This window comes from Lynx rufus, unplaced genomic scaffold (assembly GCF_022079265.1).
Source record: "Lynx rufus isolate CCGP_SWC_20201006 ecotype Redwood Valley unplaced genomic scaffold, mLynRuf1.p SCAF_3, whole genome shotgun sequence".
Classification (NCBI taxonomy): domain Eukaryota; kingdom Metazoa; phylum Chordata; class Mammalia; order Carnivora; family Felidae; genus Lynx; species Lynx rufus.
The window spans coordinates 159,536,725-159,553,637 of record NW_025814845.1 but is presented as its reverse complement, the minus strand read 5'-3'; the positions used below and the strand labels follow the sequence as shown (position 1 = coordinate 159,553,637).

Genomic DNA, 16,913 nt, shown 5'->3' with positions numbered 1-16,913 from the left:
AAAATTTAACAAAATTATAAATAGAAATTGACTATCATAGGAATTTTTACATAGTTCTCTTAATCATTCATAGATCAAGCAGACAAATTAACAGTAAACACAAGAGTTTTCAAAGGCAGAGATTATATGAGCAGAGAAAAAAAAAGACCTATCAATATTCTGTTTACAAAGCTATACTTCAAAATTTAAGACAGACAAACCAAACATAAAAGAAGAAATACTAATCATAGCATATTTTAAGGAACTCTTGGAATTTTTTGTAGTTGTTTCGGGGTTTCTTTGTTTTGTTTTGCATGTCATTTGCATTGAAAATGCCTTCTGTTCTTATTGGAATAGTAAGAGTATCCAGCTAAATGGAGAAAGAAAAAAAGGCTATTTAGATGTAATTAGCAGCCCTTGGGGGCACTATGCTTATCTCCTCCTTTGGAAAAAGCTAGATAAATATCAGATCATTCTGAACACCCAAGAAATCTATCTGAGGACCTTCAGAACAAACTGCCTGACTAGGGAGAGAAGGAGGCCATATTGTGTAGGGTAGGACGCGCAGAGATGTGATTTGGCCGGGGGGGGAGGGGGGGATCAGAATCCTGGGTGCTGCAGAGGGGAAGGATCCTTGATTTCAGAGAGAGAGAGGAGAGAAAGAGAGAGAGACAGACAGACACACAGAGACAGACAGAGACAGACAGAGAGAGAGAGAGAGCTCTAATGGAAATAGGATCGGTCTTTTCAATACAGCTTTTAAAACTTGCCACACTCTGAACAAGGTCCAAACACTCCCCACTGCAGGCAAGGAAAAGCTCTGCCAAGAAATGAATGGAAGGAAAGGGCAACCAAACACAGCAGCAAAGTGCACACATCATATGACAGAAACACTTCCTGAAGCATCAGGCCCTGGACAGTAAATGACCTCTTCTTAATAAAGTGATTACTTCCAGGAGCAGGAAACATAAGAGGCTTTCCTAACACACAGGATAAGACAGACCTAGACAAAATGCCAAGATGGAGGAATACATCCCAAAAGAAAGAACAAGAAAAGGTCATGATCAGGGATCTAATTGAAACAGATATAAATAATATGTCTGACTCAAAATGTAAAAACAACAGTCATAAGGATACCAGCTAGGCTTGAGAAAAGCATAAAAGACACAGGGAGTCCTTTCTATAGAGATAAAAGACCTAAAAACTTCAGAATGAAATAAAAAATACTGTAACTGATGTGAAACTAACTGGATGTAATGAGCACAAGGATGGAAGAATCAGAGGAAAGAACAAATGATGAAACATGAAATTATGGAAAATAATGAAGCTGAAAATAAGAGGGAAAGAAAGGTGCTGGATCATGAATGTAGACCTGGGAACTCAGTGTCTTTTTAAAGGATAGTAACATTGGTATCATAGGAGCCCACAAGAAAAAGAAGAAACTATATGGTCAACTAATCTTAGACAAAGCAGGAAAGTATATCCAACGGGGGGTGGGGGGGGAGGGAACAATCTCTTCAACAAATGGTGTTGTGTAAAATGAACAGCAACAAGCAGAGGAATGAAACTGGACCACTTTCTTACACCCTACACAAAACTAAATTTATAATGGAAAAAAGATCTAAATGTGAGACAAGAAACCATCAAAATCCTAGAGGAGAACACAGATAGACAGATAGCAACCTCTTTGACATAGGTCGTAGCAACTTCTTACTAGACACATCTTGGAGGCAAAAATGAACTATTGAAACCTCATCAAGGTAAAAAGCTTCTGCACAGGGAAGTAAATAGTCAATAATACTAGAAGGCATTCTATGGAACGGGAGAAGGTATTTGCAAATGACCTATCTGATAAAGGGTTAGTATCCAAAATCTATAAAGAACTTTTATCAAACTCAACGCCTCCCCAAAAAATCCAGTTACATAATGGGTGAAGACATGAATAGACATTTTTCCAAAGAAGACATACAGATGGCTAACAAGACACATGAAAACATGCTTAACATCAACGATCAACAAGGAAATACAAATCAAAACCACAATGAGATACCACCCCACACCTGTCAGAATAGCTGAAATTAACATATCAGGAAATAACAGGTGTTGGCAAGCATGCAGAGAAAGGGGAACCCTCTTACACTGTCGGAGTGAATGCAAACTGGCTCAGTCACTCTGAAAAAACAGTATGGAGACTCTTCAAACAGTTAAAATACTACTACCAGATTACTTAGCAATTGCACCACTAGGTATTTACTCAAAGCATACAAAAATACTGATTCAAAGGGATACATGCACCCTGAAGCTTATAGCATCATTGTGAACAATAGCCAAGTTATGGCAAGACACCAAGCATCCATTATTTATTAATGGATAAAGATGTATGATGTACATACATCTTTATCCATTAATAAATAATGGATGCTTGGTCTCTTGCCATAACTTGGCTATTGTTCACATATATATTCATATATATTACATATATATTCATATATATTACATATATATATATTGTTCACATATATACGTATATATGTGAACACTCAGCCATAAAAAAGAATGAAATCTTGCCATTTGTAACCTGTAGATGGAGCTAGAGTGTATTATGCTAATCAAAATAAGTCAGAGAAAAACAAATACCATATAATTTCACTCATATGTGAAATTTAAAAAACAAAAAACAAGAGATGACCATAGGGGAAAGGCAAACTATAAAAGAGACACTTAAGCATGGAGAACAAACTGAAGGTTGCTGGAGGGGAGCTGGGTAGGAGATGGGTTAGATGGGTGATGGGTATTTAAGCAGGGCACTTTTTGTGATGAGCACTGGGCATTATGTAAGTGATGAATCACTAACCTCTACCCCTGAAACTAATATTACATTATATGTTAACTAACTTGAATTTAAATAATAATTTGAATCATTAAAACAAAATGAAAAAAGTTCCCGAAGGGCATTAGCTAGTAAATCAGATTAAATTATATTAAATATTTTATTAATTGGATATTGTGAACATCAAAATTAAATTGAAGTAATATATTTCATTAATAAGTGGGAAATAAAGCATTATAAATTAATTTACAAAATAGCATATATAAAACAAGGTATATGAATACATACAAATATGCATGTACACATTAAAAACAGGATGTGTGTATATGATTTATCACCTGGTAATAAAACTATATGTGCTTTTTTATTATTTATTTATTTTGTCTATCTATTTTTTACAGTAAGTTACTGATTTTTAAAAATTATTTAAATATTTCCTTTTATGACATTATGACACTCACTGAGACACTTTACGCAAAAATATCAGTGATAATGGACAAATCTGATCTTTTAACTTTTTACTCATATGACTTTACTCAAACTGATTACATAAACAAAAATTTCCATAACTAAACAAATATTCCTATGAATAAACCTCATTTTTGAAATACGAAACTTCCACTAGAGAACTCAAGCAATTGTACACATAATCTTATAAAAGATAATATTTAACAAGGATCTCCAATTGAGTAATAAAATAGCTTGTTTTAAAATGGAAACTTACTTAAGGAAAAGAGTTTACCACAATTTGGAGCAGATTCAGAAATTTCTATAGCTAGCTGTAATCCAACAGATTTAGTGTAGTAGAACCCTTCCATACATACATATCTATACATTATTGCTAGAATTCTATAATGATTTGGAAATCAACATCATAAATATTGGTCCCCATATCAATGTAAAACCAATAGACAACACTTTTTTTCTGTCTTGCTATACAGAGATACATAATGTGAGCAGAGGATAATACCTGTATTGCAACCAAGGGAAGTTTCTTTTTCATATTCCCTTTGAATTTAAACATAAGACAAAGATATGATGAAATATATCAGTATTACATACCAAGGCTTTATCCATAACGATTTGAATTTTCAGAATTCTTTTCAATAGCTCAACATCTGATTTTTTCTGTGAAACAGAAGACATCAGTTAAATAAAACATTTTTTTAATTCTTATATTGTTTGTAATCATCATCTACATTATATACAAATATATATACATATATATATAGACATACATACACAAAGAGAGGTATAGATACATATAAATACAGATTCAAGATATAAATAATAGGAAAATAAAAGAATAAATGCCCACTGAATAAATAAGCAGGTGAGATTCCAAATACAAATTCTAGGAACAAATCAGAAGCTATTACCTATATTCTTAATCATTAGAATCCTCAAAAAGTTACCAGAGAAACCATGTTTCTTTCCTCTTAAAACCTTCCTCCAAGACCCTCTCTCTGCAACCTTCAAACTAAATAAATCCCCATCAATTTTACACCAGATGTTTGCCTCTATTTTCTCATTATTTTTATTATCTATATTAACTTGTGGCTACACTCAATAGAATGCATCCATTTTTAGAATACAGTTATATGAATTAGTACTAATGTAAATATCCATGTAATAATTTCCATAAGTAAGATAAAGAAAATTTCTATCATGTTCTTCAGTCAATTGCCCACATGGCTCAAGGCAAGCAATAATCTGATTTTCTCACCACAGGGTAGAGAATTTCATGTAACTGGAATCATATGATGTGTACTTTTATATCAGACTTCTTTCACTCAGAATTCACCCATGTTGTTGTGATTGTTAGTAATTCATCAGTTCTTATTACTAAATAGTGCACCATTTTAGGAATACACCACAACTTTTTCATACATTTACCTGTTGATGATGTGAAAGGTGAAATAAAACGGAGTCACTTAACATCAAGGGGTTTTAAAATGAAACTGGGAGGCCATTAAGGAGGTGGGCCTTATGTACCTCCTCACTGGATGGAACCACAAATTTCTGAGTTGGATCCAAACTTAAATATTCCAAGGAGTCTGCACAAACATCTGCAACTTGCTATAGTAACAAACTTTTGCTTAGTAACAGCCTTAGCAGCCAATTATGTTTAGCCAAGTTTAGTTTTCTGCCAACAACAGCCAAAATCTTTGTAAACAACATATGCAAGCATCCCCTTTCACCTTTAAAATAAAACCTTCACTTTTGTTCCCTAGGGGACAATTGGATTGCTACCCAAATCTGTACTCACCAAATTGCATTTCTGAGACCCCAAATAAATGCTTTTGTTTTATTTCAGCTCCTTTCTCAGTTGACAATGATAATTTGGATTATTTAGCCATTTTAGCTAATTTTTTTTAATGTTTATTTATTTTTGAGAGACAGAGTGTGAGTGGGGGAGGGGCAGAGAGAGAGAGAGAAAGACACAGACTCCGAAGCAGGCTCCAGACACTGAACCGTCAGCACAGAGCCTGACATGGGGCTGGACTTGCAAGCCATGAGATCATGACCTGAGCCGAAGTCGGATGCTCAACCGACTGAACAACCTAGGTGCCCCCCATTTTATCTATTATAAACAAAGCTGCTATGAATATCCATGCACAGATCTTTGTGCAGTTAGCTATATTCTTTCATTGTTCTTGGTAAATATCTGAAGATGGAATACTTGAGTTATGTGATAATTGTGAGTGTGTAAAGTAAATACAAAAGTGCCAGATTGCTTTCTAGAGTAGTTTGATTATTCTGCATTTTCACCCAGAATAAGAGTCCCAATTGCTCTTCATTTTTGCCTATATTTGCTATTGTCTTTTCCATCATTTCCATATATTGGTGTGTGCTGATATCTTATTGAGGTTTTAATTGGCAGTTCCCTGATGCTTAATGTGAAACAGCTTTTCACATGTTTATGGCTCATTAATTTGGTTTCTCCTAAGTTCCCTACTAGAAGTTTTATGTTTTGATATTTAAGCCAATGCTCTAATTCAGTTTTTTAAATAAGAGTCAAGATTCATTTTATTCCATATGGATGTCCAGTCTTCTAGCAGCATTTAATGCAGACATCATTCTTTAACCTTTTAAAGTCCCTAGCACCTTTGTGGAAAATCAATCTGCCATCAGTATGTGGGTCTACTTCTGACCTTTTCTGTTCCACTTATCTATATGTCTATGCTTACACCAATCACGGTATATATCTCTATAGCAGGGGTCAGCAAACTATAACCCAAGGTATGGCCACCTGTTTTGTAAAAAATATCTTATTGGAATAAAGCCACACCCATTTGTTTATATGTTGTTTATGCTACTTTCATGCTACAAAGGTAGAGTGAGGTAGCTGCAATAGATCATATACCTCACGAGCCTAAAATATATACTACCTAGACCTTAAAAAAAAAAAAAACAGAGGTAATGTAAGTCCTCTATTTTGTTCTTATTTTTATTTATTTTTTAAATGTTTATTTATTTTTGGGAGACAGAGAGACAGAGAGCGAGTGGGGGAGGGGCAAAGAGAGCTGTCAGCACAGAGCCTGAAGCGGCTCCAACTCAAGAGCTGTGAGATCATGACCTGAGCCGAACTCGGACACTTAACCAACTGAGCCACCCAGACGGCCCTATTTTGTTCTTCTTTTTAAAACTGTGTGACTATTCTAGGATCTTTGCATGTCCTTATGAATTTGAGAACCAATTTTCACAAAAATGTTTTCTGGAATTTTGATTGGGATTACACTGAATCTACAGATCAATTAGGGGGGAATGAACATCTTAACAACATCAATATCTTTGTTTCCTGTGACTTTGCTAGACTCTCTTACATTCCTGATAGCTTTGGAAGAGTTTCATTGTGATCTCCTATATACAGAGTTAGGTCACTAAAAACATAAGGTTATTTTTTCCTTTAAAAAATGTATGTCATTTATTATTTTTTTCTTATTGTATTATCCAGAAACTCCAATAAAATGTTGACTGAAAGTAGAGAAGGTAGACATCCTTGAATTATTCCTAATTTTAGGGGCTGTTTAGTCAGTTCAGGCTGTAACAAATATACCACAAGCTAGGTGGCTTAAACAACAAACACATGTTTCTCACAGTCCTAGAGGCTGGGAAGTTCAAGATCAAGGCACCAGCAGAGGTGGTATCTGGTGAGAACACTCTTCCTAGTTTGCAAATGGCCATCTTCCTTTTATATGCTCACACAACAGAGCAGAGAGAGAGATCCATGTCTCTTAATTTTTAATAAAAGCATTAATCCCATCATGAGAGCCTTACACTCACCACCTAATTTAACCCCAATTATTTTTCAAAGGCCTCAACCTCCTAATACCATCTTACTGGGAGTTAGAGTTTTAACATATGAATTTGGGGATAGAGCATGCAGTCCATAAGAGGGGCAAAACATTCTATCACTTAGCATTCATTATGTTAGGTAGATACTTATAGATGTTCTTTATTGGGTCAAAGAAGTTTTCTATTCCTAGTTTTTATCATGAATGGATACTGAATTTTGCCAAATGATTTTTCTGGAACTACTGATATGGATTTCTTCATAAATATGTTAAATTGTTTTATTCAATTCCTATTTTCCTGTACTGATTTAAGTAATAATGCCTCAAAGTCCCATAGATACTATAGTCAGAAATTTTGAAAATAAAAATGTCTTTATACCATAATGGCAACTCGACTGGGTAGAAAAACATTGGGATATTGTCAATTTCCTAAGGAAGCCATTCTCTACACCCTTTATATAGACATTCCTGACTATCTTACAGCACTTAATTTTGGCAAAGGCTAAAACCAGTCTGAGTTTTTCCACTTTTGTGGCTGACTTTCTTTGATGCCAAGATTCCTATAGAATTATTCATTATTTATATAGTCCAACATATTAACCATATTATATCTTGGTATTGTCAGTTTTTATCAGGGTTTCTTGAGATAATTTTCAAATTCAGGACTCTTCTATTCAACAAAGTTTTATTCTTTACTAACTTGGAATACTTTGGGTGCTATTTAATTCATGAATGACAATTGTAATTATCTTTAATTTCTATTATCAGTATTTCATATTCATACTCCATTACCCAGGATTCCCCAGAAAAACAGAATAGGATGTGTGTATATATAGACATTTATTATAATTTATTATAATTAGATTTATTATAAGGAATTGGCTCACTTATAGAGGCTGGCAAGTCCAAAATCTACAGAATGGGCCAGTAGGCTAGAAATCCAGGGACAGCTGATGCTACATTTCCAATCTGAAGGCAGTTAGCTGAATGATTCTGTGGGATGGTCCATCCTTTTGTCCTAGTCAGGACATCAACTGATTGGATGAGGTCCATCCAAATATGAAGGGCATTTCTGCTTTACTCAAAGTCTACTGATTTAGATGTTAATCCTGTTCAAAAACACCCTCACAGAAACACCCACAAAACTTGACCAACTATCTGATCAATATATCCCAGTCAAGTTGACACATAAAATTCACCATTACACATTCTAGGTTTTTCTCTACCATTGTTTATATACAATAAACAATGCTTTCTATTCTCTTAAACCTGACTGTAATCTCACAGTGTCTATTCTCTTGTTAGTCTTATTATCAATGTCTTTCATTTTTAAAATAGCTTTTTCTCTTACATTTACTTCCTTAGCACTTCCAAGGATCTTTTAAACAGACTATATAAAGGTAGGCCCTTAGCGTACTACAGACCATATCTCTGGGGTCATGGTCATATTATCTGGGTTTGAATTTTAATGCTACAAGTTACCAGAGAATTTCCTAGGAAAATAATTTAAACTCTATAAATCTGTATCCTAATCTGAAAAAGGGGGTAACAGTACCAACTTTTAGAATTGTTGAAAAAATTGGAAAGATAGGATATATGTAAAGCTCTTAAAACAATATGTGGCACCTATGAGGCAGTACATGAATATAAACTAGAAGTTTTTTCATTCACTTTGGATTTTGTGTTTTTCCACCTTACATTTTATACTTCTATTTCATATGCTCCGTGTTTACTCCTTTCCAATTACTATTATTTTATAACATATGTAGTTCTTTCAAGTCAAACCATTCTTGAACAAAGTGTGGGGATTAGTGACTTTTATTACACTTTTGTTTTATTATAAGAAATGGCCAATTATCCAAGGATATTTGTTTCCTTCTCCAAGAGAAGAGATGTCTATGAGACACCTGTCCAGGCCCAACTCTTGGGGTGGGGATGCATTCACACTTCTCCCCTTACTCTTGACTAAATTCCAATAACCTAGTAGGGGACTCCTGAGCCAAAGCTAGGAAGGGAATCAACCGGAGAGTTTCATCCACTTTGGTATTTTCATGAGCAAGACATAAACCTGTTAAGCCACTGAGAGTTGGGAATTGTTTGTTTCAAAATCTAGTGACATTTGACCTAATAGTGATTCTCATGAAAAATACCGATTGAGGACAGCTGCTTACACAATTCTTCCATCTTTTCATCTGGTTGAAAGTTCATGATATTTGGCAACTATTGTTTGTGAATTTGGTTGTAATTGCTTTTGGTTACTATCTTCAATCAGGATGAGATTAGGATCTCTTTGTTTCTGCTTAATTATTTGTTTCATTTTGGGGGTAAGAACATGTCACATTAGGAGGAAAAGAAATAGTTTCAATCAAAAAATTTCAGTTATGTAGTTCTGGGTTGGTACAGAATTACAGACTGGAAATTACTTTGCCTCACTTTAAGTAATTGTGGTATTGTCTTTCAACTTCCAGTATTGCTGCTAGGAAATTTCAGGCTATTCTGCATCTTGACTATATAAGAAACCCTATTTTTTAAATATCAGTACAGAAACTCACCTTAAATAATTCTGAGAATTTTTCTTGGATTATTTTGTGATTTATTCAACTCTTTATTTCCTCTCTTTATTCATACTGGGACTCCTATTGTATCACCCGAATTCTTATTTTATTTTAATTTCTTATCTTTCAAATTTCCCTGTCATTTGTCTTTATACTTTACTTTTTGTGTGATTTCTAAAATTTTATTTTGTGAACTTCCTATTGAGGTTTCTCTTTTTTTTTCATTTTTATTATCATAATTTTAAATTTCTAAGAATAATCACAGGCTGAATGTAATTTTTTAAATAGCACTCCATTCTTAAATTTATAGGTGAAATATTTTCCTTTATTCCTCTGAGGATATTGCCATTTTGTTTTCTTCACCCTCTGTATTCTTTGATACCTCAAGCTTTAAAAATTTGTTTTTTCATGTCTCTATCTTCCATATTAAATTGTTTCATCATATGTCTAGGGCCCCTTCATATATTAGCAATTGAGTATTTAACAGTTTATTCCCACATCCCTATGACCATAAATGGAATTTACAGGCTATTTTTTCAGAGAAAGTAATGTGTCTGAGTTGTTGGCAGGGAAAACCCTGTCGATATGATTAGTTTTGATTCTTTTGGCTAGTTTAGTTCCTTCCTGAAGAGGGGTCTTCCAATACAATTCTTAGAATGTGTAAGCCTGGTTCCCAATATCCAATGTGCCAAGTTTAATTTAAACACACCAGTTTCAGTATGATATTCCTCTTCCACCTGGAAATACAATAGAACATCTGTGTGTGGTGTCCCCATTTCAGAGACTCCCCAAAGAAAACAGCTTTCAATTATGTCAGTCTCCAATTGATTAGTACAGGAAGCCAAGGTTGCTAAATACTTATACAACTTATTTTCAACGAATTATCTTCTTGGGCCCACCTTTAAAATCACTTCCTAGGGCAACTGGACAGGCAATTCCAAAAACATTTGAATAGCACTGCAGTACTTGTCAAGTTTCCAATAGCCTATCCAAATTACCCAGTTTAGAATTCAAATTTGGGGCACTAAATCAGCTATCTCCAAGGTCCATTGTTATTACTCCTCTCCTGTTTTCTTTGTGTTTGTATGTTTATGCTGGTTTAAAACTTCCTTTTCATTTCAGTGGGTTTTTAAAAAGGGGCAGGGGGGTAAAGACATGTGTTTAATATTCTTTTAATAGATAAAATCTTTATAGTATATTGTTTGGTTTCTCTTCTACTTTTCAACTCTGGATTATAATGAAGGTATTTACCTTGTTTATAAGTGTATCTGTGTCTACTTTCATGAATGTTAAAATATGCTTAAAATAGAAACTTTTATGTTATTTTTTTCTGCTGCTTTGACTGAAGATATTCACTTTCTTTTTTTGTGCTCATAAAAGCATTAATCATGTGAAAACATGTTTAACCAAACCTGTAGATTTAAGTGTATCAAATTCAGGATGAAAAGCAATTGTCAAGTTACTTCATAAAAGATATAAAATTCCCAGAGAATAGGGAAGATGGCGGCGTAGGAGGACACTGGGCTCACCGCGCCTCCTGCTGATCACTTAGATTCCACCTACACCTGCCTAAATAACCTAGAAAACCACCAGAAGACTAGCAGAATGGAGTCTCCTGAGCCAAGCGCAGACGAGAGGCCCACGGAAGAGGGTAGGAAGGGCGGCGAGGTGGTGCGCGCTCCAGGGTCAGGCGGGAGGGAGCCTGGGCGGAGGGGCAGCCTGCGGCCAAGCAGAGCCCGGAGTCTGGCTTACAAAAGCGGAGGGGCCAGAAGGAGTGTGTTCCGACAGCAAGAGGGACTTAGCATCTGGGAGGTCATAAGTTAACAGCTCTGCTCGGAAAGCGGGAAGGCTAGAGGACAAAGGGAGGTAGAGTTGCTGAGCCCCCGGACGACAGAGCTCTGTGTGGTGGGGAACAAAGGCACTCGCCAGCGCCAACTCCCTCATCCATCCCCCAGCCAAAACCCCAAAGGGAACCAGTTCCTGCCAGGGAACTTGCTTGCTCCCCGCAAACACCCAATTCTGTGCTTCTGCGGAGCCAACCCTCTGGCAGCAAATCCTCTGGCAGCCAACTCCCTCCCGCTGCCACATGACCCCTCCTAAAGTGGATCACCTAAGGAGAAGCGAGCTAAGCCTGCCCCTCCTGCCCCCGTGTACCTTGCCTACCCACCCCAGCTAATACAACAGATCCCCAGCACCACAAGCCTGGCAGTGTGCAAGTAGCCCAGACGGGCCATGCCACCCCACAGTGAATCCCGCCCCTAGGAGAGGGAAAGAGAAGGCACACACCAGTCTGACTGTGGCCCCAGCGGTGGGCTGGGGGCAGACATCAGGTCGGACTGCGGCCCCGCCCACCAACTCCAGTTATACACCACAGCACAGGGGAAGTGCCCTGCAGGCCCTCACCACACCAGGGACTATCCAAAATGACCAAACGGAAGAATTCCCCTCAGAAAAATCTCCAGGAAATAACAACAGCTAATGAACTGATCAAAAAGGATTTAAATAATATAACAGAAAGTGAATTAGGGTAATAGTTATAAAATTAATCGCTGGGCTTGAAAACAGTATAGAGGACAGCAGAGAATCTCTTGCTACAGAGATCAAGGGACTAAGGAACAGTCAGGAGGAGCTGAAAAACGGTTTAAATGAGATGCAAAACAAAATGGAAACGACGACGGCTCGGATTGAAGAGGCAGAGGAGAGAATAGGTGAACTAGAAGATAAAGTTATGGAAAAAGAGGAAGCTGAGAAAAAGAGAGATAAAAAAATCCAGGAGTAAGAGGGGAAAATAAGAGAACTAAGTGATACACTAAAAAGAAATAATATATGCATAATTGGTATCCCAGAGGAGGAAGAGAGAGGGAAAGGTGCTGAAGGGGTACTTGAAGAAATAATAGCTGAGAACTTCCCTGAACTGGGGAAGGAAAAAGGCATTGAAATCCAAGAGGCACAGAGAACTCCCTTCAGACGTAACTTGAATCGATCTTCTGCACGACATATCATAGTGAAACTGGCAAAATACAAGGATAAATAGAAAATTCTGAAAGCAGCAAGGGGTAAACGTGCCCTAACTTATAAAGGGAGACCAATAAGACTCGTGACTGATCTCTCTTTTGAAACTTGGCAGGCCAGAAAGGATTGGCACGAGATCTTTAATGTGCTGAACAGGAAAAATATGCAGCTGAGAATCCTTTATCCAGCAAGTCTGTCATTTAGAATAGAAGGAGAGATAAAGGTCTTCCCAAACAAACAAAAACTGAAGGAATTTGTCACCACTAAACCAGCCCTACAAGAGATCCTAAGGGGGATCCTGTGAGACAAAGTACCAGAGGCATCACTACAAGCATAAATCATACAGACATCACAATGACTCTAAACCCGTATCTTTCTATAATAACACTGAATGTAAATGGACTAAATGCACCAACCAAAAGACATAGGGTATCAGAATGGATAAAAAAACAAGACCCATCTATTTGCTGTCTACAAGAGACTCATTTTAGACCTGAGGACACCTTTAGATTGAGAGTAAGGGGATGGAGAACTATTTATCATGCTACTGGAAGCCAAAAGAAAGCTGGAGTAGCCATACTTATATCAGACAAACTAGACTTTAAATTAAAGGCTGTAACAAGAGATGAAGAAGGGCATTATATAATAATTACAGGGTCTCTTCATCAGGAGGAGCTAACAATTATAAATCTCCATGCACCGAATTTGGCAGCCCCCAAATATATAAAACAATTAATCACAAACATAAGCAACCTTATTGATAAGAATGCGGTAATTGCAGGGGACTTTAACACTCCACTTACAGAAATGGATAGATCATCTAGACACATGGTCAATAAAGAAACAAGGGCCCTGAATGATACATTGGATCAGATGGACTTGACAGATATATTTAGAACTCTGCATCCCAAACCAACAGAATATATTCTCTTCTCAAGTGCACATGGAACATTTTCCAAGATAGATCACATACTGGGTCACAAAACAGCCCTTCATAATATACAAGAATTGAAATTATACCATGCATACTTTCAGACCACAATGCTATGAAGCTTTAAATCAACCACAGGAAAAGGTCTGGAAAACCTCCAAAAGCATGGAGGTTAAAGAACACCCTACTAAAGAATGAGTGGGTCAACCAGGCAATTAGAGAAGAAATTAAAAAATATATGGAAACAAACGAAGATGAAAATACAACAATCCAAATGCTTTGGGATGCAGCAAAGGCAGTCCTGAGAGGAAAATACATCGCAATCCAGGCCTATCTCAAGAAACAAGAAAAATATCAAATACAAAATCTAACAGCACACCTAAAAGAAATAGAGGCAGAACAGCAAAGGCAGCCTAAACCCAGCAGAAGAAGAGAAATAATAAAGATCAGAGCAGAACTAAACAATATAGAATCTAAAAAACTGTAGAGCAGATCAATGAAACCAAGAGTTGGTGTTTTGAAAAAATTAAGAAAATTGACAAACCTCTAGCCAGGCTTCTGAAAAAGAAAAGGGAGATGACCCAAATAGATAAAATCATGAATGAATATGGAATTATTACAACCAATCCCTCAGAGATACAAGCAATTATCATGGAATACTATGAAAAATTATATGCCAACAAATTGGACAACCTGGAAGAAATGGACAAATTCCTAAACACCCACACTCTTCCAAAACTCAATCAGGAGGAAATAGAAAGCTTGAACAGACCCATAACCAGTGAAGAAATTGAATCGGTTATCAAAAATCTCTCAACAAATAAGAGTCCAGGACAAGATGGCTTCCCAGGGGAGTTCTACCAGACGTTTAAAGCAGAGATAATACCTATCCTTCTCAAGCTACTCCAAGAAATAGAAAGGGAAGGAAAACTTCCAGACTCATTCTATGAAGCCAGTATTACTTTGATTCCTAAGCCAGACAGAGACCCAGTAAAAAAGAGAACTATAGGCCAATATCCCTGATGAATATGGATGCAAAAATTCTCAATAAGATACTAGCAAATCGAATTCAACAGCATATGAAAAGAATTATTCACCATGATCAAGTGGGATTCATTCCTGGGATGCAGGGCTGGTTCAACATTCGCAAATCAATCAGTGTGATACATCACATTAATAAAAGAAAAGCAAAGAACCGTATGATCCTGTCAATCGATGCAGAAAAGGCCTTTAACAAAACCCAGCACCCTTTCTTAATAAAAACCCTCGAGAAATTTGGGATAGAAGGAACATACTTAAAGATCATAAAAGCCATTTATGAAAAGCCCACAGCTAACATCATCCTCAACGGGGAAAAACTGAGAGCTTTTTCCCTGAGATCAGGAACACGACAGGGATGCCCGCTCTCACCGCTGTTGTTTAACATAGTGCTGGAAGTTCTAGCATCAGCAATCAGACAACAAAAGGAAATCAAAGGCATCAAAATTGGCAAAGATGAAGTTAAGTTTTCACTTTTTGCAGATGACATGATAGTATACATGGAAAATCCGATAGACTCCACCAAAAGTCTGCTAGAACTGATACATGAATTCAGCAAAGTTGCAGGATACAAAATCAATGTACAGAAATCAGTTGCATTCTTATACACTAACAATGAAGCAACAGAAAGACAAATAAAGAAACTGATCCCATTCACAATTGCACCAAGAAGCATAAAATACCTAGGAATAAATCTAACCAAAGAGGTAAAAGATCTGTATGCTGAAAACTATAGAAAGCTTATGAAGGTAATTGAAGAAGATTTAAAGAAATGGAAAGACATTCCCTGCTCATGGATTGGAAGAATAAATATTGTCAAAATGTCAATACTACCCAAAGCTATCTACACATTCAATGCAATCCCAATCAAAATTGCACCAGCAATCTTCTCGAAACTAGAACAAGCAATCCTAAAATTCATATGGAACCACAAAAGACCCCGAATAGCCAAAGTAATTTTGAAGAAGACCAAAGCAGGAGGCATCACAATCCCAGACTTTAGCCTCTACTACAAAGTTGTAATCATCAAGACAGCATGGTATTGGCACAAAAACAGACATATAGACCAATGGAATAGAATAGAAACCCCAGAACTAGACCCACAAACGTATGGCCAACTAATCTTTGACAAAGCAGGAAAGAACATCCAATGGAAAAAAGACAGTCTCTTTAACAAATGGTGCTGGGAGAACTGGACAGCAACATGCAGAAGGTTGAAACTAGACCACTTTCTCACACCATTCACAAAAATAAACTCAAAAGGGATAAAGGACCTGAATGTGAGACAGGAAACCATCAAAACTCAAGAGGAGAAAGCAGGAAACGACCTCTCTGACCTCAGCCATAACAATCTCTTACTCGACACATCCCCAAAAGCACGGGAATTAAAAGCAAAAATGAATTACTGGGATCTTATGAAGATAAAAAGCTTCTGCACAGCAAAGGAAACAACCAACAAAACTAAAAGGCAACCAACGGAATGGGAAAAGATATTTGCAAATGACATATCGGACAAAGGGCTAGTATCCAAAATCTATAAAGAGCTCACCAAACTCCACACCTGAAAAACAAATAACCCAGTGAAGAAATGGGCAGAAAACATGAATAGACACTTCTCTACAGAACACATCCGGATGGCCGACAGGCACATGAAAAGATGCTCAACGTCGCTCCTCATCAGGGAAATACAAATCAAAACCACACTCAGATATCACCTCACGCCAGTCAGAGTGGCCAAAATGAACAAATCAGGAGACTATAGATGCTGGCGAGGATGTGGAGAAACGGGAACCCTCTTGCACTGTTGGTGGGAATGCAAACTGGTGCAGCCACTCTGGAAAGCAGTGTTGAGGTTCCTCAGAAAATTAAAAATAGACCTATCCTATGACCCAGGAATAGCACTGCTAGGAATTTACCCAAGGGATACAGGAGTTCCCCTGTACAGGCACTTGTTCCCCAATATTTATAGCAGCACTCTCAACAATAGCCAAATTATGGAAAGAGCCTAAATGTCCATCCACTGATGAATGGATAAAGAAATTGTGGTTTATATACACAATGGAGTACTACATGGCAATGAGAAAGAATGAAATATGGCCCTTTGTAGCAACGTGGACAGAACTGGAGAGTGTGATGCTAAGTGAAATAAGCCATACAGAGAAAGACAGATACCATATATTTTCACTCTTATGTGGATCCTGAGAAACTTAACAGAAACCCATGGAGGAGGGGAAGGAAAAAAAAAAGAGGTTAGAGTGGGAGAGAGCCAA

At 36.8% G+C, this 16,913-nt stretch overlaps 1 protein-coding gene across 1 annotated transcript in view; it reads right to left on the bottom strand.

The window, feature by feature from the left end:
* LOC124521301 (A disintegrin and metallopeptidase domain 3-like) overlaps positions 1-16,913 on the bottom strand; it is a 146,652-nt gene that overhangs the window by 84,895 nt on the left and 44,844 nt on the right. The window contains exon 7 of the mRNA XM_047092394.1: positions 3,872-3,937. Coding sequence (XP_046948350.1) covers positions 3,872-3,937 — 66 coding nt within the window. The remainder of the gene's footprint in view (positions 1-3,871; positions 3,938-16,913) is intronic.